The sequence below is a fragment of the Nilaparvata lugens genome, chromosome 11, assembly GCF_014356525.2.
Source record: "Nilaparvata lugens isolate BPH chromosome 11, ASM1435652v1, whole genome shotgun sequence".
Lineage (NCBI taxonomy): Eukaryota > Metazoa > Arthropoda > Insecta > Hemiptera > Delphacidae > Nilaparvata > Nilaparvata lugens.
Genome location: NC_052514.1, coordinates 28,601,458 through 28,628,198, shown reverse-complemented (window position 1 = coordinate 28,628,198; position 26,741 = coordinate 28,601,458). Strand labels below are relative to the sequence as shown.

General features: G+C 33.4%; 2 protein-coding genes across 2 annotated transcripts in view; one reads left to right on the top strand and one right to left on the bottom strand.

Annotated features, from left to right (window-relative positions):
• LOC111050965 (amyloid-beta-like protein) overlaps positions 1 to 21,502 on the top strand; it is an 89,478-nt gene extending 67,976 nt beyond the window's left edge. The window contains exons 5-14 of the mRNA XM_039437274.1: positions 1,955 to 2,206; positions 3,548 to 3,703; positions 5,778 to 5,935; positions 7,513 to 7,728; positions 9,275 to 9,465; positions 13,443 to 13,603; positions 14,669 to 14,925; positions 15,951 to 16,097; positions 18,113 to 18,228; positions 19,166 to 21,502. Of these exons, the coding sequence (XP_039293208.1) occupies positions 1,955 to 2,206; positions 3,548 to 3,703; positions 5,778 to 5,935; positions 7,513 to 7,728; positions 9,275 to 9,465; positions 13,443 to 13,603; positions 14,669 to 14,925; positions 15,951 to 16,097; positions 18,113 to 18,223 (1,649 nt within the window). The 3' untranslated portion in view covers positions 18,224 to 18,228; positions 19,166 to 21,502. The remainder of the gene's footprint in view (positions 1 to 1,954; positions 2,207 to 3,547; positions 3,704 to 5,777; positions 5,936 to 7,512; positions 7,729 to 9,274; positions 9,466 to 13,442; positions 13,604 to 14,668; positions 14,926 to 15,950; positions 16,098 to 18,112; positions 18,229 to 19,165) is intronic.
• Positions 21,503 to 22,775: 1,273 nt separating this feature from the next.
• Positions 22,776 to 26,622, bottom strand: LOC111050964. Its single transcript, XM_039438062.1, has 3 exons — positions 26,433 to 26,622; positions 25,138 to 25,259; positions 22,776 to 23,225 (listed from the first exon to the last, which is right to left on the bottom strand). The coding sequence occupies exons 1-3, from the start codon at positions 26,560 to 26,562 to the stop codon at positions 22,890 to 22,892; spliced, it is 588 nt and encodes a 195-aa protein (XP_039293996.1). The 5' UTR covers positions 26,563 to 26,622; the 3' UTR covers positions 22,776 to 22,889.
• Between the last annotated feature and the right edge of the window lie 119 nt (positions 26,623 to 26,741).

Genomic DNA, 26,741 nt, shown 5'->3' with positions numbered 1-26,741 from the left:
TCATAACGGGAAGGAAAGTTTTGTGAGTGCGCCACACCAGATTTTTTTATTATTTTATCACAACATGTTTCAACATTCATACCATTTTCAAGTAAGTGATATTACTTGATATCACTATATATCGCATATATGAGTATCAGTGAACGTGCCCAGAACAGTAAAATTATTATTCTCATGAGTTCTATAATAAGACTATTCCCACTCAACCCGCGCGATAATAGATAATACCATCAAAACTTATGGAAATAAAATCATCACTGTATTGGACCACTATCTACGTAAAGTGCCATTAAAACCAGTAAAGCCAGTAAAGTGCCATGGAAATGAAATCGTCCCTCCGTAAACAGAGGTAGTGATTGGACACATGCACTGCTATAGATTTGTGGAAATCCAGCTTTAATAAAACCAATGCTTCCCATTCAAATGATGCTGACAGTTTAAAGTAAATCTCATTCTGTGAGAATAAATGAAACTAGGAAACCAACTATCAGAAATTAACTATCAGACCACTTTAAAATGTTAAAATTCTTTATAAGTAAATTCAATGAAATCTTACAACCTACTGACAGTTTGAAGTGAGTATTATTCTTGTAATCTTTCAAGAATTTACAAACAATAACTTGGTTGAATTAATGTATTCTTTAGAAATATTCACATCAAGTAAATAAATTGATGAAATTAATACTATAGTGAGGTCCATGTTATGATGACAGTATTTGATCAACTTTGGCTTTGGTATTCGACAAAGCCGGTGGTACTATCCTTTTCTAGGTCCACAACGATGCCAATTATGTTTTTGACAGTGTAGAAATATAATTAATTAATGCAGAGAATCGGCATCGCTATTCTTCTATCTTCATCCACTGTCATTATAACGTGGACCTCACTATAGATACAATAATTACTTTCGAATTTCTAAATCATATGAATACTCATAACTATAATGATGTATTTTACATGGTGTACTTATTGTATGAATCAATAAATAATATATAAAAAATAATTTGAAATCACAAAATTGAAATTTCTATGGCTTTTTGGACGAATGGAATCAAAATAATTTCATTATGGCATTGCCAGCAGTAGAAAGAAACAACTTTGGTGCTAGCTGTGAGTTCTAATTACAAATGAAAATGTTAGAAATCGAACAAAATTTGTGTTGCCATTTAATATAAATTTCAATACTCGGAATAAAATTAGAATAAAATGCCTCTGCGAGAGTATATAAATTTCGTATTATATTATTGGTATATCTGCTGTCATTTCTGTGGTGCTGAAATTATTTTACTTTTATTGTAAAGTGTATTCTTATTTTATGCTGTACCACTGAAAGTGCTTGTAAGATATATGAAATAAACAACTTTGAATTGAATTGAGTTTATTATAATAACTTATACCGTACTTGAACTCTCAATCAAAATTTAAGAATGGTGTTGGTAGACTCTCTGAAGTTGTGAACTTCTCTTATAGAAGCCCATGTGACAGATTCTGAAATCAATGTGAAATTTATAGATCTATACATAAGATAAAACAATAAAAAAATTCACACATATCATCCATTATCATATTAATTCATACTCCTCATTGAGGAGTTTCCGTTGTTATACTGTGTGCTAAATATACTTAAGTAGTACAGTTCTGAACTGTGTCTACCTGCCTCTCAAACTTCCTGTGCATCCAACCACCATTGATCGGTTGAAAGAGTTGATTTATACTGAATTTGAGGAGTTTCCGTTGTTATACTCTGTGCTAAATATACTACAGTATTACCGTTGTGCATCGTGTCTACCTGCCTCTCAAACTTCCTATCCAATTCAACCACCATTGATCGGTTGAAAGTGAAGTCATCAATGTTGAATGACATATTTGGTGATGCGATGACAACTCTTGATATGATACTGTACGTTTTCATGACAATTGATGGTCGATTTTTAATTTATCGATGTTGTTGCAGCCGACAAGTCATCAGTGAAGAAGAGCATGCTGCCGTCGACATCGATTTCGGGATCGGAAGTTTTCGACAGAATGGAAAACGCTGACCGAGCAGTTGTTGATGACGCTGATGGTGATGACGATGACGAGGATGATGATCTCGATGATGAGGATGATGATGATTATGATAACTATGATGACAATGCCATTTCTAGCTCGTCTACTACCACTACTTCGACTACTACAACTACTACCACTGCTAGGCCAACTACAGGTAAATTGATTGAATGTTTGGCTTCTCAATTTTGTGTTTTCTTCTAATTATATGTTTCCCTAATTATATTGCCGGCCAGGTTAGCCGAAACGACTAAGGTGTTGCAGCCTTTAGTCTGCTAGCGCTATCTGGTCGTGGGTTCGAATCCAGCCGTTAGGCATGGACAACCAAACTATCTATCTTCCTCTAATTTTATTTTCCTCAACCTAATTGGTCTGTAAAAAGTATTATTATTCATCAAAATCATTTTAAAAGTCCCATTTCGCTCTCTGGAACCATTTCTCTCTTGAATGCTACCTCTTCCCCAAAGGGAGTCGAGTGGCTACTTCACGCCCTAGGAAATGAGAATAAATCCATTCAAATAACATGGTGGCACTTTAATAATTGAGTGGTAGAATGGACATCACTGTCCAAACCTCGCCATGTCATCAAATAAATAGTCATTTTAATATATTTAATTACTGAAATTCTCAACCTGAATTTCAATGTCTGGAGATAAGTACAACTAGAGCTTGTATAGCATTAGGACACCAATGCGGGTCGCTAGTGGGACGCCAAGTGTCCGAGCGAGTTGCGGGGCATTAGCTCTTATCGCATTCGTTTAAAACTTTCCTTATTAGGCTAGGGCCACACGAGCGCACATAGTGCGTCCGTTACAACTTACTTTTTGCGGCCGTCGCCAATGACACCACACGAGCGTTGAGTGTGGTGCGTCAACGTCAGTTGGCTTTACGCAAATTGAACCAGACGAAGCAATAACTTTAGCATTTCTCGACGTGCGTTGTAGCATTTCTGCGCAGTTCAAAAATCACCGTCCGTTACGACTTCCGTTACTTGGTACGCACGTACCTCGTGTGTTGTCACCAATTCACTTCTATGTATTTCTACAACGGACGTCAAAAAGTAAGTTGTAACGAACGCACTTTATGCGCTCGTGTGGCCCTAGCCTTAGGCGGTGTTAGGAATATTTGTAACTCTTGTTTGTTTGTTAGAGCCTAGCGATTCTAGTTTTTTATTTGTAGAGTGATTCTTTAATATCAGTAATCCTATTGAAATTCATTACGGCACGGACACCAGGTTTTTGCGACCGGCTGGTGTCTCACCCCTTGGTGTTCCAGCTTGCTTTACACACGGGCACCACTAATGTCTCTCTCGTGTCCCACTGGCGACCAAGCCTGGTGCCCTAAAGTTATGCGAGCCTAAAAATTGAATTTTAGTTTTGTTTGTTTATGACTGCCATCGCTACATCCTTACTACACACACTCTGATCTCATGGACGTGAATACCAATGTCTGACGTTTATTTCAACTCTAAAAATGTATTATATGACCACTTTTTCAGGACTGCCAACTCCAGACCCTTACTTCACGCACTTTGACCCACGTGCCGAGCACAAGGCCTACAAGGAGGCGCTGCAACGCCTGGAGGAGGTGCACCGCGAGAAGGTCACCAAGGTCATGAAGGACTGGTCTGATCTCGAGGAACGCTACCAGGCAAGTTACCACCTTTTTTGAAATACCACCTTCCACCTTGGGAACTCCTAGAATAATCTTTCACAATCGTTTGACAATATCATATACTTTTACTTTTGATACTTTTTTCAATATAAATTCGTATACCCTTCGAGGGTAAGCTGTTAATATGTATATTGTATTAAACAATATTATATTATATTATATTGAACAATTGGTTATATCTTTCACTCACTGGATGTTTAATCTATTGTAGTATTTTAGAATATTTTGCATACAGCTCGTCGAGTAGCCTATAAGTTTAAACTGTTTAACTAATGTTACTCGAAATACTTTCATTATTACAATTATTGTAATTGTTCATCAATTCCATTTTTCATTATAAGAGCTGATAATTAATGAATTAATTTACTCTCATTATTCTATTGTCAACATAATTGCAAAATGAACATCCTATCTCCTATTTCTAATAATATGAATGGAACACAATAATTATGTTGTCCGTTCAACTAAACATAGTATTTCAACAAAACCCAGGATTTGAATTCTCAAAGCATTATCTTCAGTAGAGCAAGACTAATCTTACATTTTTGGCATTAAATTTCTACAACATCTCTGAATTCAGTGTTCAATGATATAGATAAACATTCCCTTGAAATAAACATCAATACCGAACATGATAAAGATAAATTAAGTGATATTCTTGAAATGTATAAATAAGTGGCTTGAATTATGAATATAAGTAACTCATTTTATAGATAAGTGAATAAGAATATAAATCTCAGTACCCTTTTAAATTATGTTGTCATAAAATGTTTTTAGTAGCTCTAAAGAAAAAAGACTATAAGTGATATTCTTTCCTACTTGCAGATGTACAGATTTGTACGCTCAGCGAGTAGTGTGTATTATACCTAATTCACAAATCATGACCTCTGATATAACTTATTCGATCATAATAATTGTCTATTGTATAATAATTATTACCTACTCAATAATCATCAGCTTATTATTTTTCTTCTTGTTGAGCTGTGTGATCTTGTTATCTTATTGCATGCGATTGTAACTGTCGTGGATAAATAAGATTGAAATTTGAATAATTTTAGAAGATAGTTTTAAGTAATGATTTAATATATAATATATATATATAAATTATGTAAACTTAAACAATTGATGTGCTGACTACTATTTTTGTCAGTACCGCTTAGTGTCGCTCTCAGCGCGCTCATTTTAGTTAGTCTACTTCAGCCACTTGATGTATTAACATGTATTTTTGCAAATAAAATTTCTTTTTAAAAACTGAGTTTTAATGAACGTGAACGTGTTTGGCGCCCGAACAGGGACCCTGAAGAGTTAGTCTACATTTTAGTTAGTCTACTTCAGCCACTTGATGTGTTAACATGTATTTTTGCAAATAAAATTTCTTTTTAAAAACTGAGTTTTAATGAACGTGAACGTGTTTGGCGCCCGAACAGGGACCCTGAAGAGTTTTTCGTGAAAATTGTGCTGTTCATTTAACCGCCAGTTTATATTGATCAATTATCAATCACAAGTGATCGCGGAAAATTCGAAAGTCGGGGTCGCAACTGATATGAACCATCATTGAGACCATCAAGTGGAAGAGTGACTCATCAACACCAACAACCAACAACCACCATCCTGGGAAGAAAGTAAGTTGCAACGAACGCACTTTATGCGCTCGTGTGGCCCTAGCCTTAGGCGGTGTTAGGAATATTTGTAACTCTTGTTTGTTTGTTAGAGCCTCGTGATTCTAGTTTTCTATTTGTAGAGTGATTCTTTAATATCAGTAATCCTAGTGAAATTCATTACGGCAGGGACACCAGGTTTTTGCGACCGTCTGGTGTCTCACCCCTTGGTGTTCCAGCTTGCTTTACACACGGGCACCACTAATGTCTCTCTCGTGTCACACTGGCGACCCAGCCTGGTGCCCTAAAGTTATGCAAGCCTAAAAATTGAATTTTAGTTTTGATTGTTCATGACTGCCATCGCTACATCCCTACTACTCACACTCTGATCTCATGCACGTGAATACCAATGTCTGACGTTTATTTCAACTCTAAAAATGTATTATATGACCACTTTTTCAGGACTGCCAACTCCAGACCCTTACTTCACGCACTTTGATCCACGTGCCGAGCACAAGGCCTACAAGGAGGCGCTGCAACGCCTGGAGGAGGTGCACCGCGAGAAGGTCACCAAGGTCATGAAGGACTGGTCTGATCTCGAGGAACGCTACCAGGCAAGTTACCACCTTTTTTGAAATACCACCTTCCACCTTGGGAACTCCTAGAATAATCTTCCACAATCGTTTGACAATATCATATACTTTTACTTTTGATACTTTTTCAATATAAATTCGTATACCCTTCGAGGGTAAGCTGTTAATATGTATATTGTATTAAACAATATTATATTATATTAAACAATTGGTTATATCTTTCACTCACTGGATGTTTAATCTATTGTAGTATTTTAGAATATTTTGCATACAGCTCGTCGAGTAGCCTATAAGTTTAAACTGTTTAACTAATGTTACTCGAAATACTTTCATTATTACAATTATTGTAATTGTTCATCAATTCCACTTTTGATTATAAGAGCTGATAATTAATGAATTAATTTACTCTCATTATTCTATCGTCAACATAATTGCAAAATGAACATCCTATCTCCTATTTCTAATAATATGAATGGAACACAATAATTATGTTGTCCGTTCAACTAAACATAGTATTTCAACAAAACCCAGGGTTTGAATTCTCAATGCATTATCTTCAGTAGAGCAAGACTAATCTTACATTTTTGGCATTAAATGTTCTACAACATCTCTGAATTCAGTGTTCAATGATATAGATCGACATTCCCTTGAAATAAACATCAATACCGAACATGATAAAGGTAAATTAAGTGATATTCTTAAAATGTATAAATAAGTGGCTTGAATTATGAATATAAGTAACTAATTTTATAGATAAGTGAATAAGAATATAAATCTCAGTACCCTTTTAAATTATGTTTTCACAAAATGTTTTTAGTAGCTCTAAAGAAAAAATACTTGTATAAGTGATATTATTTCCTACTTGCAGATGTACAGACTTGTACGCTCAGCAAGTAGAGTGTATTATACCTAATTCACAAATCATGACCTCTGATATAACTTATTCGATCATAATAATTGTCTATTGTATAATAATTATTACCTACTCAATAATCATCAGCTTATTATTTTTCTTCTTGTTGAGCTGTGTGATCTTGTTATCTTATTGCATGCGATTGTAACTGTCGTGGATAAATAAGATTGAAATTTGAATAATTAAAGAAGATAGTTTTAAGTAATGATTCAATATATTCTATAAAGCCGTGTCCACACTGTACAAATGTTTGACACTCATGTTCGGCAAACACGTTTGTTGAGGGGCTCAGGGACAAACATTTTAAAAAGTTTGGACAATCATTGTTTGACGAACAAAAAATTACTGTTTTTCCAAACATTTTCAGTGTTTGCTTTAAAAACATAAAACCTGTTCTCCCTACTTACAAATATTTTGTTTGGTGACGCGTCCACACTGGCCACGGGCAAACATTTTTTATCAAACATAATAAAATTTGCCCAAACTGTTTCAACAAACATGTTTGTCGAACATTTGTTCAGTGTGGACACGGCTTTAGAAATATCAAATTTTGTGAAAGGGACAGTTTTGGGCTAAGACTGTTGACCCTTTCCCAATCATATGAATTGTGTATGTTTTTACTTCCTTGTGGAATAAAGATGTTCGGTTGATTTGAGATGAATTAAGTTGAAACTATTTGTTGTAGGACATGCGCTCGACCGACCCACGCATGGCGGAGGAATTCAAGCAGCGGATGACGGTTCGCTTCCAGCAGACGGTGCAGTCGCTGGAGGAGGAGGGGGCGGCCGAGAAGCATCAGCTGGTGGCCATGCATCAGCAGCGAGTCATGGCCCACATCAACCAGCGCAAGAAGGAGGCCATGGCCTGCTACACACAGGCCCTCAATGACAATCCACCAAATGTAGGCTATGTTCAATACATCAGTTATTCTTGTTTCAAGTTTCAAGTTTTATTGTTTACATCAGCAATATAAAAAATACAAAACATCCTATCAGATAGGCCTACCTATAACTAACAATATTTAAAGATACTACTTCTAAAAGATTAATTTGACACTATATTATAATGTACCGTATCATTAATACAGTAGAAATCAACTTCAAACTTATAAAAATATCAAAATTTTGGAATGATGTAACTGATGATGGAAATGAACCTTAACATGTTATGTGAGAACCGATGCAAACAAAAATACTATTCACAAAAGAACTTCCACAAAGCCCTTGTCCGTGAATAGGAGTTTGAATAATGGGACATATGGAAAAGATAAGACACATCCACACACGCATTCACACAGTCATCAATATTCGACAATTGGCACATCAGAGCACTCTCCTCATTACATCTTAGTGATATAAACTTCATGTGAACGGTAGAGAGGAAGCCACCACCTATAAATCGACCAATAGGTATTTCAAGTCAGAAAAGATAATATAAGACAGAAGAGAGAAGTAGAAAGAGAAAAATGTTTAGGTTTTATGACAATTTCTCTTTGCTGAGATATTGTCTACTGTGGAAGAATTTCCTATCAAATCATAATATTATGATGATTACTATGACAACACCATAATTTGCAACAGAGTGTTCGCAACCTTCACATCAATTCAGTGGGGTTCTAAATTAGAGACTTCTGCGTGAATTATTAGTCCGAGCAAACCTTAGATCAATATTTCAATAGAAGAATTGGAGCACACTGTTGCCGTTTTTATGCCGATTCTATATAAAAAAAGGCCTAAGTTATCTTATTCGCTCTCTCACACACGTTATATAATTTATGTCATTTAAAGTCAATCTGCAAAATAATCTCTTTTAACTAATCTTGTTGAAGGAAAAACAGAGCTTAGTCAATAGGGAATTGGGAAACTTGAATGGGAAAATTAACAGAGAATTTACAATAGAAATGATCAATTCTAGAGTAAATTCTCGGAAAAACTTACATAGCTCACACTTCCACTACACTTTTAATACACTACTTTACACAAATAACTAATTAATATATAATTAGCTGTTCCTTTGTGTACAGTAAACTGTGCTGATAGTAGCGTGCCTTGTACTCCCTCGAGATTTTGGGTCGTAGACCTCTTTGATTAGACCTCGTTTTAATTTTTGCTAATTGAAAAAGGGAAGTTATTTCATTCTTTCAGGCACTCCAGGTACATACAACAACTACTACTCTGTCAAGACTAATTAGTGATGAAAATATTTCAGTAGCAAAATTCCGTTCTAGTATAAAAGTAGCCTACTATTGTCAAATGATTCCCTTATTCTGCATCACCTCTTATTTGTACGAACCTTTTTAATGATGTCAGAGTAGCTTACCAGTGACTAAAATCAACCTACAAGGGTACTGGAAATTCTTTCAAGTCTTTTGCGTGAATTAAAGATACTTAATTGAAGATACTTATCAAGTTTTATTGGAAGAATCTTATCACGTTTTATGGTTTCAGACCCACCGAGTTCAGAAATGCCTACAGAAACTATTGAGATCACTGCACAAGGACAGGCACCACACGATAGCTCACTTCAGGCATCTGCTGTCCTCCTCACTGGAGCAGGCCGAACGGGAAAAGGCACTCACTCTCGAACATCTAGTCGACATCGACCACATGGTCAACCAGTCGCTGCAAATGCTTGACAGGTAATTATGGGTGCTTTATTTCAAATAAATTGTAGCAAAAATTAAAAAATCCAAGTACTCTTTCTTCAACTTTATTTTGAAGTAAAGCTCTTTCTCAACTTCATTTTGAAATAAATTTGAAAAAGGGGTACATTTTTCAATGTTTACATAAATACAAATAGCCCTTATCAAGAAAGTGAAAATTCAAGCACACTTCTTCGTTCGACCTGATTCATTGGCATCTCTATCTTTAGATATTCATGCTGGGTTGCATCAGGACTTGCTATACGTGGTGTTTACGAACTCCCTACCAGGGCATTGTTCCTGGCTAAAAAACATATCAAAATATCATATTTAATTTGTCCGGAAGTCCTCAGTTACTCACACAGTGGCCATTTTGCTTTTTTCACTTATTTTTTCCAAATAATGGCTGAACATACGAAGTTGAAACTTTGCACAATAATTTATAACAACTAGACAAAGCTACAAAAAAATTATGATAATTTTTAAAATTCATGAAACAAAATGGCGGCCATTTTTGTTTCTTGAAAAACTCAGAAACCGTTGGTTTTACAAAAAAATACAGGAATAACTTTTCTTAGTAAATTTAATTTCCTATCGATTGGTACCAGAGTTTTGAAGATTCGACCAATATTAACTGAGATATGGCAGCCTTAGTGATAGGTGACCACTAAAAGTTTGTTGCAGTGCAAACCAAGGCATGCTGATAGAGTCGCCTCAATGATGCAACAATCCCTATTTGCATTGCATGTTAATAGTAAGCGATTTTAGGTCATTTCGAACAATAAAATAACGTAACCCTCTAAAGGTGGCTCACCAACCACTAAAGCTGCCATATCTCAGTTAATATTGGTTCAATCTTGAAAAATCCGGTACCAATCGATAGGCAATCAAATTTACTAAAACAGTTATTGTTTTAAAGTTTTTGTAAAACCAACGGTTTCTGAGTTATTTAAGAAACAAAATTTTAAATGGCCGCCATTTTGTTTTATGAATTTTAAAAATTATCATAATTCTTTGTAGCTTTGTCCAGTTGTTATAAATGATTGTGCAAAGTTTCAATTTCGTATGTTTAACCATCATTTAGAAAAAAAGCAAAATGGCCGCTGTGTGAGTAACTGAAGACTTCCGGACAATTTAAATATGATATTTAGATATGTTTTTTAGCCAGGAACAATGCCCTGGTAGGGAGTTCGTAAACACCCTGTAAACCGGACCTGCGGCTAGTATATATGAGGTCCTGGTTGTATCCACTATAGTGCGATTTCCTTCAAAGTGTCAGCATTTCTTATCAATATTATCAATGCTGAATTGCTGAATAGGAAACATTGTTGTTATTAATTTATAAGGAATGCTGACAGTTTGAAGTGACTCTTACAATCTGATCATCGAGCTTGATGTATCTTCTAAGCACAACGCTGATTCGGGATTAGAATTTAATGCGTTTGGAGCAACCTAGCTTCAGAGACTTTATTCTTCATTTTTACAAAAAAGCACACCATTGACTTGAATTAACTGAGAAAAAATTTAAAAATCAAGTGTTTAATTTTATTAATAAAACACTAGAGTACATTTTGTGATGTTTTTTTCACTAGAAATAGATATTAGGACGATTATCTAGAGGCTCCTTCTCATGTATAAAGCCCGGGTTACACTAATCATGCAGCGTGGAGGAGTGGTGGTAGAACAGAACACATGACGGTCATGTATGGCATGCACCATTCTAGGCCGTTGTCATCTGATCAGATCGGAGTGGAATCGCAACGCTGCATGAAAAATGTCCCCGTTAAAGCCTAAAATCAGGCTTTAGTCGAAACAAGACAAAGTCGAACTTGTGTCACTTGTGGATCAAACCATCAGAAAAATGGTCACAATTTTGGGCTGCAGAAATAGCCCATAATATAAAATTTCATGTTTTAGGTTTTGAAGTTTTCATGTTTTTTTTACGTTCTTGAGATGATGAATCCTCAACCTATCATGAGATGAGATGAGATGAACTGTCAGCTGGACTGGAAGCTGAATATTTTAACTTTAATATCATCGTTATTTTTGTGTTGGTGTCATGGATTGGTCCACACGTTGACCAATCGTGGACTGTATCGGCCTACAGTGCAGCTGGTGGATCATATTGAAGGCGGATTTTTACGTTTGGAGGAGTCTTAAAAGTGGAGTTGTCCATACGTTTCAGACACTATAGTGACCACACAATTTTTCGAAACGAACCAATTTTCCTCTTAATCTATATTTTCAATTGCATCAATCTCTTCTCTACATCTTTATATTGAATTTGATCAATTTCTCTCTAAATTCCACCAAAATTTTAGCACCAAAATTATATAATCTACTTCCTGTAAACCTTAAACAGATTAATCATCCTAGACAGTTCAAAACAATAGCACAAAATATTAAATATTAAATTTTAGCACCAAAATTATATAATCTACTTCCTGTAAACCTTAAACAAACTAAACCTACTCTAGAACATGGTACACCATAGTGGAGTTGGTCAATTTCCATACAGAAAAACTAAACATGTAGAAAACACATTATAAGAAAATTTCTGAAACTAACTATTCTATATAATTGTAAACTAATATTTTCTGTAATTGATGTAGTAGTTTTAGTTTTTTTGGAAAATAAACTTTCATTTATTTGAAAATTTAAGCTATTCTATTTCCCAACGGCAGTATCTTGAGCTTTTGCGAAAATAATACCTTCTTCTTGACTGGTTAGCTGAACTGGATTACTCATGGTACTCTTACCTAATAGTAGATCCAAACTCCTTCCGATTAGCATTCTAAGAACTCTATATCTTCCCCCACCTCCCAATCCGTGGAACCAATTCGACTTGCAAGTTGATTCTTCAATGACTCTTTGTTCGAACTTTCCCTTTCAACTTTTGCATCCATGGGTGCCGCCTATTGGTAAAAAGTACAACTTTGACAGTTGGTAAGATGCATGTGGTAACAAGATTACGTCCAAGCAACAATTACAAATTTAAATCACTGGAGAAAAAACAATAACTCCCATTCAGGAAAAAAGATTGAAACGTTGTGTCTGGAGAAAGGCCATAAATCATGCTGGAGATGTCGTTTCTCCTATTGGGAGATTCAGTTTCAAATGTCAGCATTGGTCGCATGGTAAGCACTGATGTTATTTATGAGGTATGCTGGTATGCTCATAGTTTCAAGTGAATTTCACTATAGAGAATTCATAAATTGAAGTGTAATACCAGACTAGACAACTGGATTCATTTATGCTCCTTCGTGTTGGAGTCGGAGGTTTCACTCCGTGTGATAAACTATTCATTTTATGATAAGAATAATGAAATATACTGTAGTTTTGTAGGTGATTGAGATTGTGATATGATAAGTTCGTAAACTTAATTATGCTCTTCTCACTTCTAACTAATACAAACTGTATGTTTCTTGTCTTGGTCGACGTATACAATACAAATTTATTCATTTATTGGATAGAGCAAACTATACAATGGTCTTTTGTATAAATAGTCAAAACAATACAATTGAATTAGATTTCAGTTTATTATGTTTAGGCATTCTTATGTCATTTTTCTTGTTCTTGTCGCTCTATATTGATGAATTTCTTCCCTAAAGAATCGTATATTTATTCACGAAGATGCGGTATTCACAGTTTCTTTCTTATTATATTCAACAAATTCAAATTCAAATTCAAATTTATTTCTCAAAAAACATACACAATTATAATAATCTAATATTATAACATATAAAAATAATACAAGAAAAATACTATTAAATATATAAAATGATCCCAAAACTGCAGTATATTATTTTTTTATGTCCATCTATGTTTAAGGAGTAGCCTACAAGGTAAAACCTGTGCGTAGACCTAAGTTGCAGTAATATATTTATTCAATATAAACTAAGAAAAATTCCAGAAACTACAGTGTAAAAATAACCCAGTTTTCTCCAATTATTAATTTGTTATATGGTTTGCAGGTACCCAGACCTGGCGACGAAAATCGGTCAACTGATGTCTGACTACATCCAGGCACTGCGCAGTAAGGATGACACCCCCGGCTCCCTGCTCTCCATGACCCGCGACGCAGAGGCCGCCATCTTGGACAAGTACAGGGCTGAGGTCACCGCCATGCAAGAGGGTGAGCCAACCCTTCATCTATTGATCAGTTTTTAAATACCCTAATATTTGTTCTTTTCCTGAAATTCACCCTTTAATGTGTAAGTTTATCAACCTGTATCAATTAAAGTCATTAAATGAGTGTTTTCAAAGACTTGTGATTTTGACGCTTGCTCGAATGATAAAGAACACCATTGCACTACTTCATAAATAGGTGTTTTCTCTGAGAAATTTGATTTCGACGTATAGTCAAGTCAATTCGTTGAACCACTGACAAAATAAGTAATAAGTTGAACTAAGCCATGTTATTAAATGAGGAAAAACTTCATGAATAAGAAAAGATTTTCTGAAACCTGATTATCCTTTTAAATTATCTCGTCACGACATGTTTCGGCTACTAATGTCATTTTTAGCTACTCAGATTTTTATTTTTATCTATATTAAAAGTAGGCCTAAAGAAAAAAGACAATAAAATGGTGAACTATATGCTTATGTTTCTCACTGTATTTTTTTTCTTGAACTGTGTTCCTACCAGCTTCCCATGGAACAAATAAATTAAAATTTTAGTCTCTTCAATAAACTGTTTACAAATTAATGTAAATAAAGTACCTACATAACATAACCCAAAAAATAAACAATAGTGATACAATATTTCATAAAAAAAACGAAAAACAGTTTACCATTACAACGAAATCACGAGAAAAACCCATTCAGCACACAAGATTTCCTTGTGGTCCGCTGGAGGGAGTCCGTAAACAAGTACAATAATATTGTTTCACTTCAGATTGTTTGTAATCTACTTGTGTGTTGGTTTATCGTCATTATTTTGATTATTTTCATGTTCTTTTTCCTTTCAAATTATCCTAATTATATTTTATAATGTAAGTATGGAATATGGTGAACTAGATCCAATTTCAATACTGCTTAGTCAAAATGAACAACTGATATTTCTTTTTTTTTATTAATTGTTTTGTACAGTTTTGGCAATAAATTCCAATTCAAATTAAAGTGTTTCCTGAGAAATTAGATTTGGTTATTGATTGAATAATACACCGTCGAATAAGCTTAAGGTTTTGATTTTTCTTAGACAAGGAACGCGAACGTGTGCTGGAGAAACAGCGCAAGGAGCAGCACAAGCGGGAGAGAGAGGAACTGAAGCAACGCGTTTACGACGGATCCGCCGCTGACGCAGCAGCTGGTGATGAGGGGGCAACCACCCCCACTGTGGCACCCCCCTCGCCCGCCCTGCCGCCCCAGCCCCCCCAGGTGCCCCAGCAGCATGTTGTCGACCCCCAGCCCAGGGTGGCCCATGCGCTCGCGCATGACATATCGCACGGAGAGCCGGTTAGTCAATTGTTTACATTTTGTTGTTTGAGATTTATTTATTTATAATACTGTTGTTAGAGGCCCGGTTGCACAAAAGCCGGTTAAATTTTTACCGTGATTAATTTCAAGAGAACCAATCAGAAAATACCTTTTTGATAAGACGGCTTCTCTGATTGGTTCTCGTGGACCAATTAATCACGATTAAAACTTGACCGGCTTTTGTGCAACTAGCACTGAGACTTTTTTATTTATTTATTCATTTTATTTATTTCTTAATTGAGTTGTTCATTCATTTATCAGATCCAACAAAATAATACAATATTCATAAAAGAAAAATCAAGCTATTGCCCAAACAGTTTAATTTTGTTCAAGTTTTAATTTTATCTCGTATAGCATATAGCATATTAAAGGTTGAATAAGATATGAATTATGATTAATTCAATGAATAATAAATGTATTATAATTATAACATAATTCACAAATTGTATTTACTCTATTCATGTTTATTATTTTTGACTCTATTCATTAATTGTATTGACTTGAATATTTATCTTTTTTTTAATAAATATTCAAGGATCTCAACCATTCAACATTTTAAATAAGTAGTGAATTAAGATATGATTCAATAAATGAATATACTTGATCTGTAATTCACTTATATCGTATTTATTATGATTTTATAAATAATTATTAAAAAATTGCTACTCTTTATACTCTTCTACCCCATTGAAATTTGTGAATATATTTTTTCCAATTCAATTTTCAGATTTACTATAAATGGTTGTATCTTGTAGTGGGGACTCACTTTTGTCCAACCCATTGTATACCTTGAGTTTACTCTTGAGCTGTAGCGTTTGCAGACTTACTCAGTTTAACAAGAGATATACTATAGAAAGAATTATAGCGGTTCACTATTTTGACAAAAATTCTTGAGTTCAACTCCCAGTTGAATGTATAATTATTGTACCGTATCCTCATATTTGGATTGTGTTACACACTTTTTAATTTTGTCTGTGCTATATCTTAATGTGTTATGGTTGCAGACATACTCAGTTCGACGAGAGGTGTACCACAGGGAGACGAAGAGCGTGTTCCTAACCCTGGCGTTCGCCGGCATGGCTCTGATGGCTGTAATCCTCATCACTGTCACCGTTCTGCGCAGGCGCAGTGCTCGTCTGCCCCAAAACCAGGTCAGTCAACTACAAAAACCATCAATAATTAACTATCAAACTCCGTTCCAAATGTTTCGGAATCGTCTACTGCTACTGGTATCCAGGATTAGACGAGCAAAGTCCCATCCCTAGGCTAAACGGATACGGCAAGCGAAGCGAGCCTGCTAGCTAGTTAACCTTAGAAATCCATTCTAGTTGTTTGGGAATCCTCAACTGCATTGATTTATATACTGATTTTGATTTATCAACCTGTATCAATTGAGTTGTTACAAAATCACATGCGATTATCAGCACTTGAACGTCCCTAGGGAGACTTTGAATCACCATTGGCCAGGGTGAATTTACTATCATTAGAATTGTTAATATTTGCAACATCAAATTCATTTCTATATTTTATTCACTATAAAATTCCGATATATCTGAGACAATGGTTTCATTTCATACTGGCTAATTATTTTGGCCTGTTTGTAAAGGAAACTTCATTTTCTTGAATAAAATGTCAAGATTTTTTATCCTATGTAAGATAATTAGGATATATCTTGGAAGGAAAGTGCAGATTCAACGATTATCATCCCCATTCTCATAATTAATATTATATTCGAAGTTGTGAATGATGTCCAATATGTGTAAAGAACAGTGAAAAGTAAGTGCCTACATGTTGCAGAGAAAGATCCATTCAATGAATACGTAAAGAAAAAATATTATAGTTTCCTATAAATATAAATTTTCTTGGAATTCAACTTTCAACTTGCAATACTGATATCTTGAATACTGTATTTCATTTAAGCCTTTAATTGGTAGTTTATTTTGTTTAAATCCTTTACACCTACGTATACTACTACTACATGATTCCATTACCTCACTAATAAACTCGTATTCTACATGTAAGCTACATTTATTTTATGTGTTTCTTGCTTTTGTTGAATATCTTGGAATAGGTATCTCACTTTGTAGTTGAAATAGACACAAATATTAGTGGGTCGCTTTGGTTAATTTGAAATCACCTCTTCGATTTTTTTTATAACCCTTATCATTTATACGATCATTACCGTTTATACCACAGTATAAGAAGATACCATAGAATTTGATAACGTAGTTGTAGTAGAAGGATGGCCTTCAGAAGTCAGAAAACCAGAATTGCATCCCAATAAAAGCGTGCTTCTTTTGGTATCAATTGTTCTCTGACTTCAACAAGTATTGGGCCAGTGAAAAGTAACTTGATTGATTTAATTTCCTAAGGAACAGTCGGACTTGCCTTGTGACAATTCTCAGGTAAATTTCAATAATTATTTGGTGGATCTAGCTCAATAGAATTGTCAATTTTTACAGATTTTGAATGATTTTGTTGTAATTTTCACTGAATGTAATCCACTACCGACTTGATTCCTTCCCTCTAGAATAATTCAAATATTTTTGTAGGACTCAATTTGGTATTTTTCTTAAATACTTTTTTTAATAAGTGTGTTTTTTTGGAATATGTCCTCCCTACAATACTTATTTTTAATTGTTTATCGCATGGGAATCATCACTAAAACAACTCTTTTTTGAACAGTATTTATATTATTCATTTATTTTTAAAATCATTTATATTGTCGTCCTTATTATTGACAGTCTTGGATTTCGTGATCCATCATGTAGTGGTCACATGACATTATAAGCTATTTATAAATCTACTTCAAACATTGAGTTATCCATCTATCTTCCTAATTCAATACAAGTTTTTCAGTAGGCATTTTTTAACAATTCAACATTGGTTTTTCGGTTGTGTTTGGTTTTTGTCTTTGGTACTGTACATTATGATACTTCAAACGCACGGTAGCTTCTAATTTATTTGAGAAAACAAAATGTTTTTCATAATTACAAATTCTACTTTTTAAATTCAACTCTACTTGTTTATATAAGGAACACTCCCTTCAAAGAACTTTCTCTAATACCTACTGTGGTACCCTACTGCGATACTGTACTCTTGTAAAATCTAGGAAATTCTAGATAAATTGAATGAACAAATATGAATTGTTGATGCATTTTTTTAGGGATTCGTGGAAGTCGACCAAGCTGTAACTCCTGAAGAGCGTCACGTGGCCAATATGCAGATCAACGGCTATGAGAATCCCACATACAAGTACTTCGAAGTCAAGGAGTAATTCTTGTAAGTAACCATTTTTGCCTATCCTATCATACCAATTTACTGTTCAATATTCATTCATTCAACTATTATTACCAAAAAATAATTCTTATAATGTAATCGAACATTTTTGGAAAAACGATTGCATAGGCCCATATACTGGTCTATTTGCCTGGTAATTGTCTAGTTAATGTCATGATATCAGTTTGATTCTCCAATAATATTCTAGATCTAGATTCTAGATGATCAATATTCTTCAGGTATTGATTAGTATGTAAAAAATGACGCTCCAACGACTTAATAACTTTATCCAGTTAGTTTTTAAAAAACTGCTTGTCCATAGTAAGTTCATCTTATCATTTCATGGAAAGCTGGGAAACCTCAAGTTCTACCAGACAAGAACTCTTGTTCTTGTCCGACCTTATCTACCTCACCTGTGAATTTAATATCGATTCACACTTCACTTCTACTATTAATTCAAATCCCAGCGAACAATGTACGGTAACCATATTATCATGAATGGAAACATACAGGTATAGCCTACCTGATCATGTATCCAAATGCACCTGTTTGAAATACTCGAATAACGAAGATTTTGATCATTAATTTCAGTTATTCCTGATATTCAACAAGCTTTGTTCCATTATTCATTCAATTGAAATTCATGAATTGAATTTTCTATAACGTTTTATGCTCATTAATTTAATGAAAATTTTATTGTTGGTTAAAAAATTATTTGTTGTTAGTCGTGTTTTCCATTTCAGTCTTTATTTGATGCTTACATGAAATAACTGATTTTTTTAATAAAATTACTTTTTAGTAAAAATCATACCTCATCTTCAAAACATGAAACATGCTATTATTGTCATGAAGGTAACCCATGAAATTGAAATACGCACACATATATTTAGTACAAATATACCAAGCATTTTGTTAATTGACAGTTGATTTGTGTTTGCAGATATCGTTATGAAGGTAGATAGACAAAGCATCAGATACATGGATGAAATGCTGACTATGCATATTATTACCGCTGTGACGATGTGAAGCAGCCAGCGTCCCAATTGTATATTTTGTACCTCCAATTGCCGTTTAGTGGATTAGACTTACTCTAGAAAGACGAAAAACTGAACAGGGGTATTTTGATAAAGAAATAAATATTATTAATATGTACACTGTAATGTTAACAATAAACAGATATAGTGCTGAATAGGGGAACCGGAACTAGTTGCTATATATATATCTATATATGTATTTTGTGCTGGATCGTAATGCATGATTTAACAAATCATCCATCTTACACTTTATTCTAAATGTTAGGATCAAAATAGTGTAGCAATTAAATCGTGCATTATGATTGGATAATAAGAATATATAAAATACCCTAATTGATAGATGTGTCTACGTACAAAATATCAATAGACGCAACTTATGTGTGCCATATACGGCGTGAATAAGTACCCAACCTGACCCTACCTAACCTAACCTAAACCAGTTTCAAGATAACTTTACCAACACTTGAAAACGTGCCCCTTTTTTCTATTTTTAAATATGGTGTAGATCAAGGTGTGAATGGTTTTCTGCTTGTTTTAGATGAGTGTGATATGTAAATGAAAGAGAAAACATATAATATAACATAATTTAATAAAGATGCAAGTCACTCAGACAAAATTCTAACTGTCCATATATTACTGAGATGATATATCGTAATAGGCTAAACTATAGCAGATCAACTTAGAGAGGCACTTCAGTATGTTAATAAGTGTAGTAATAAACTAGGATTAAGTGTATTTATGTATTACCTTTATTTCTTGTGTAATTTTGTGTTCGATTTGTAACAGTTGATATTATTGCTATTTTTGTGATGAAACAATAAGAGAATTATATTTATCAACGTATATATCTATGAAAAATAATAGATCATAATCATTATGAATGGTTTTAACATGTCGTTTTGAAATGAATGTGTTTGCACTTCTATTTTAGTCCACTTTTTTATTAAATCGCACATTTTATTGAAACTCACTTGTAAGTGCACATTTTGTGAAGGTCTTATTCGTTTCGAATTCTCAATTGAATTGACTTCAAGAAATGAAATTCCATTTCTAACTAGTCGATAAAAAAGAAATGGATTTGATTCTAATGGATAAGCTATTCAACAGGTTTGTGTGTTCATTGTATCCTTGAAAATCTATTCAAGTCCGGATTTAATGATATGATTCTAGAAATGATAGAAGCATAGATCTGAGCTATCCTAATTTTTTATTACTTTAAATTTTAGTTGATATTTTTAACATACAAGATTAAAACTTATTTAAAGTTTCGTCTTGACCAATGATTTTTTCATCAAAACCATGTTATAATTAGAAAGGGTTCTAGCAGAAACAACACTTATTCGCCCTTGCTCCAAAAAAGAAGGAAATACTAGGAATACTCTCGTTTATATTTATAAATCAGAAGTTAGAATCTAATTTGGGAACTTAATGCCAAATGTTAGAAGAGAACTTTTGGAACTATGGATAAAAACTTTCTCAATTGGAGAATTACAAAGAAAAGAATAAGTGGTGTATCTGCTAAAACAGTAATAATTTAACGTTGTCAGTCTTTTTACCAAAACTTTGTTAAAATTCTGCTTTATGTTTTTTTTTTCTTTTTTTGTAACAATCAAAATCACGTGTACAAAATAGATTTTTTAAATTTTAAGTTCGTTTAGTACTAGCTTTAATTTACTGAAAAACATTTTCTATGATGTACAGATCTCTTATTATAGTTGTAAGTATTTTTCAATAATATTGCCCGCCCTGCTTGTATGGTGTGAGTAGTGAATAGTGTACCTCTCTTCTCTATTGGTACCTTATATAGACGGGTAAATGTGAGATTTCTGAGTTAGTTCTTCTCTCTCCTCTTACCTCACAACCTTTCCACAGTATTCCAATTCCAAAATGGCGGCTGGTTCCTCTATACAGCTGGATCTACCGGTGGATAAATATAGTAAGATCCTACTGTAAAATCTAATGCATATTTATTTCATTGTATGTCAGAGCATATTTAAATGAGGACAGCTTTATCAAACTAACTATTATTACTGATGAATAATAATGCTAATACTATGTACTACTACTATTACCACTACTACTGTATTATTCTCGTATTTTTCACTGTTGTAGGTGTGGCTTTTGCTTTATTGATACTGTTCTGTGTATTGTTAAAAGTATAATGTAATCAGAGCATGAAAAATCAGGATATATGCAAGATGGTATGTAACAATAATAAAATAATTTGATGTAAAATAACAAAACGTTTTTGTCATTAATATATAGCTGCTGTTTAAGATTTAAGGAAACTTGTAAAAATCATCTCAGATTGATGTGTGAGATCATATTCACCTTCGATTTTTAAAATGATTTTCCAAGATGAGGCACATTAGCAAAGGACTTTGAAAATAAGGATTATATACTCAGGATGTATCCCGTTTAGTATTGATAGGGTATATCAGAATTATATCCTTGGAGATCCTCCAGGAGCAGGTTATTAAATTAAGTATCCTATCAAGCTTATGGAAATTTTGATGGAAAAACTATCACTCAATATGAGATTAATATTTTTTGATACTTCTATGGAATTTTTTGATATCTGACGTGAAGAAGTAGGATTTGCGAAAAGCTTTTCAAATTTTAGCTGTAAGTTGTCCTAAATCTAAAACGTTCCATCTTAATAAGTGTCTGAAGATACATACTGCTAATAAAATGTTCTAGGCCTATTATTTCAAGATACTGCCTCAAAAAATTGAACACTTTTCGTCTGTTACACTGATGTAATGTTGGGTTGCACCAACCAACATCAATTTCAATCTAATAATTATCAGCTATGTGTTGAGTAGGTATGATCACTTAATACAAGATGGTTGATCGTGGCAGGTGCAACTCATTATTACTTAATCATCACAGTATTCATAGAGTGAAACATATTGTAGAGTTACAATACTACATTATTCTTTGATGATCATTGTAATCATATCAAAGGAACAAATTTAAAAGTTGAAGATTCCTCATCCAGTTTGGTGAAATAATTCGTAGAAAATGTTTCATCAATTAATCACTAAAAGATATAAGTGTTAGTAAATTAGGCATTATCATTCAGGGTCAATGCTAGTATACAATGTTATTATAAAAAAGAGACTTCTTCGAAAATCTTTCCATTGATGTGTGCTATTGATGTGTATGGTGTATTGTGCCGCAGGTGGTAGATGATGTAGAGTGTAGCCTATAAAGTTTCAAAACTGTTTAGATGCCTGGTTTCCATAGTTCTATAAGCCTGGTTTCTCTACGCCTCTTCAATTGTAGTTTTCAAAATAGACAATGATTACATACCATTTATCTAGAAGCATTGAATGTTTGTTGATTTTTCACTCTCAAAGCGAGCTATTTGAAATAAGTAGGTAATCCACATTATTTACTGTGGAGAGAGTGAGTTTTGAATTCACAGGCTTGTAATTTTCAATTTTCAAACTAGACAATGAACACTTACCAAATTTATTAGAAGCCTTGAAAGTTTTTTGATGTTTTACTCTCAAAGCGAGCTATATGAAATTAATAAGTAATCCACATTATTTACTGAGAAGAGAGAGTTTTAAATCCACAAAAAATGGAATATAATTTTTTATATTATAAAAGAGACAAGGCTATTCAATAAACTGGTGCTCCATAGATTACTGCAGGCTTCCTGGGAAAAGTTTTCACCACCAATTGTCTCATTTTCACCACTGCCTCTCTTTCTCCAGGCTCAACAATAGCAGCTTCTTCACTAGTTCTAATCAAATCTTTCTCCATTACCAGGCGTTTAAACTTATTTTCCGAGGGGTTGATGATGGTTGTTAGCAGAGATTTGTCATATTTATGCGAGTAGATGTAATCGTTGGTGCTTCTACGAGCATCATAGAAGCCTTTCGGTATGGCTGCGTCTCTCTTCACTTTCACGTTGTGCGTCTCGATAATCGGCTTCATTGATTTGTACTTCTGAGTCTACAAAGAGAAATCAACAGTTTCCATCAAACATGTGAAATTTTGCTTGAGTAAATAAGTCATCAATTTTTGGACGTACGATGTTTTGCCGTCCTTATAAACTCTACTAGATTGGATGGAACTTGACAAACACATGATGTGATCATAATATGTTCGCCAAGTTATGTTTAATCTAATGGAATTCATAAAGACGGCAAAAAGTCGTACGTCTAAAAATCGATGTGTGTGTAACTAAACTATTATTTCATCTCTTATTATGAAATGAAATATTGTTGAATAATCGTAAAACCGTGCTTTTAGCTGTTCAATAAAGTATGAATAGTGTACCTCTCTTCTCTATTGGTACCTTATATAGACGGGTAAATGTGAGATTTCTGAGTTAGTTCTTCTCTCTCCTCTAACCTCTCCACAGTATTCCAATTCCAAAATGGCGGCTGGTTCCTCTATACAGCTGGATCTACCGGTGGATAAATATAGTAAGATCCTACTGTAAAATCTAATGCATATTTATTTCATTGTATGTCAGAGCATATTTAAATGAGGACAGCTTTATCAAACTAACTATTATTACTGATGAATAATAATGCTAATTCTATGTACTACTACTATTACCACTACTACTGTATTATTCTCGTATTTGTTACTGTTGTAGTAGTCTTTGATGTTTTGTAGGCTCCAAGTCTAGGCAATGGCACTGGAACTCCGTCTACAGTGTTTGAAATATCAATTGTTGAATTCACAATTCAACAGTTATCATGAATAATGATTTATTCATGGATTCATCATGAATCAGACTCCACTCATGTTCAACTCCCCAAAAGTATGAGATAGTGAAAAGTATAAAATTTCTTGGAAGAAGTTTCATTTTCAAGTTGAATTTACAATGTCAACAGGTCCTGTTTGAGACCAAACCAATAGAAAGATTGCCATGATAATTCAAAAGACATGATCATATTGTTCAAGTCGAACTCCATTCGCCTTGAATTTTCAATAAAAATACCATGGCTACTCATAACATATATTATACTAGCAGGTAACCCGTGCTCCGCAAGGGTCCATTTTAGAACTTGACAAATAAACTGACAACTTGAAGAGTTTGAAGTAGGCCTAGAACCATCCTCGTTTAATTAAAAATCTATATTCCAAATTTCTAGTTAATTTCAGTCCAGTAGTTTTGACGTGATGATTCGTCAAACATAATTTTCCTATCCCGTACGTCTATAAGTCAGCTCTTTCCTTTATTATAGTATAAATAAGTTCTTGAACTTGGTACTAACATAATAAAGTGACAGAACTCAAATCTTGTCTAGAAACCTTCCTCAACTTGACAGAATTGGACTGGTTATTAATTTAGTTACCAATTTTAACAACCTGTTTCGAAGAGGTAGTCTCTCTAGATTATAGTTCTATATTAAAATATGTTATGCATTCATGTCCAATAAATGAAATTTGAATATTAATTCTGAAAAATCTAGAAGGAAAATTGAAATTTGGACTTCAAGTTGCACGAGATTGATATTATCATAATCTATGTGCAAAATTTGAAGATTTATATCGCATTCCCGTTTTTCCGGTATGCAATCCACAAGTTGACATGTTTTGATGCGAACAAACACAACCCTACTCTCTCTTATTATATAGATTCTAATATTGTCAAGTTACCACAAAATTGTCAAAGGAGTCTACGATAAAATTGTTCAACGAAACTCAATGATCTATTTGGTACCTTAATAATTAAGGAAACCAATTCAATAATAATGTTCAGTATTTTAAATTTAACTGTATAATAGTAACTGTAATAACTGTATAAATAGTCCAGTTAATAATTCATCGACAAGTTAACAACAGAGCCATTTTTTATTTCATTTAATGGTTGAATATATGCAAAATTCAAAGAATTACTATTACTTACATTGTAAGTAGTAGGACCAACTGAATAAGATGGTGCTACATCAGGTTTTCGCGGAGTCAGTTTGGAGAAGTCCGCCTCGGGTATATGTTTTCTTGGCAATTTTGGATTGTAAGTTGTGGGACCTGGAATAAGAGTTCATTTCATTTCAAAACTAGAAAATACATTATCAATAATACTTGACCAATAATAGTAATCATTATTGTTGTAATGTAATGAACTGAATCAGCATAATAAATAAAAAAAATCGAATGAAAGCTCTATATAAAGACGAAGTAAAACTCTTGAATTGAAGGCCATAAGACCTCATTTATTACTAATTCAGCTTCAATTAAGTTATGTATAGTTTAAAGTACACTTTTTTCAATCGGAGCTATTTTCAAGTGTAAATACATTAATCAACATGAATAATTGATGTTGTACCGTGATAGGTACAATATTTGATAGGTACCGTGATAGCATTAATTTAATTTTTTTCATGCTATTCACCCTTAAAAATGGTTCTGCTAATTTGAAACTAGCTGTGATTTGATTAGAACAAAAAAGTAGGCCTACTGTAGGCTACTTGATGACTTTTATTGTGTTTCAATATTAAGTCGCCCTGAAAAGAATTGAGTACCGGTAATCAAATTACAGTACGATGGTTGAGATGAGATTACCGGTAACAAACCACTAAAATTATTTGGGAAGAATCTGAGAAAGAAATTAACTTTTCACTTTCTCTCAGGCTATGATAGAATTAATAATTATTATGGCTTATTGGATGGCAAGTTAATATTTTTCTTCAATGTTGTTTTCCATCACGAACTGCTTATTAATAAATCACTTTTTGAAAAAACGACTAGCAGTCAGATATTTTACAATAAATGAATTAATCACTCACTGAGTGAGTGATTACTCAAAAAGTGATTTAATATTTTTATTATCTATTGTCATTTTAAAAACAGCTGAAATATTTAAGATGATCTTCATTCTCTTACCATGTGAGCAACGTTCAACTTTCATTTCTATTTTTAAAAAAAATGTTCAACGGAGAAGATTAGATTATTATAAAATCTTAATTCGGTAAGGATAAAATATCAAGTCCCAAAATAATATTATAGTAAATGATGTACCTCATTGATACTTTGATTTTTACCAAATGAAAATATCCTTTCATTTATCATACAATTTTCATCTTACAAAATTTTTGCACAAATTATTAGATTTTTGGAAAAAAATTCCTCAGTTCTGTATCCAGAATAATTATATTGTCTTACGGTAAGCTTACGGTGATTATTACATCATTTTAAACAAACCTGGTGAGTCTCTTCTACATGGAAAATACGGGTTGTAACAAAATTTATGAGTACAATAAGCTTCAATGCGTGTGATTGGGACTTGTTCGGTGTCTTCTTGATTAACTGGTGCTTTGAATTTAGAATTCATTTCGGAAATTCTTTGTTTACTGTTGACTTTATTAGGATAAGATTCACTATTATAATAGGTATGATTAGAAAAATATTTCACATCTGTTTTTACAAGCCCCTTTTCTTCATAATAAAATGTTTAAGATAAAAGCCTAATATATCTATAAATAGTTTGGAATAAGAACTGATTAAAAAAAA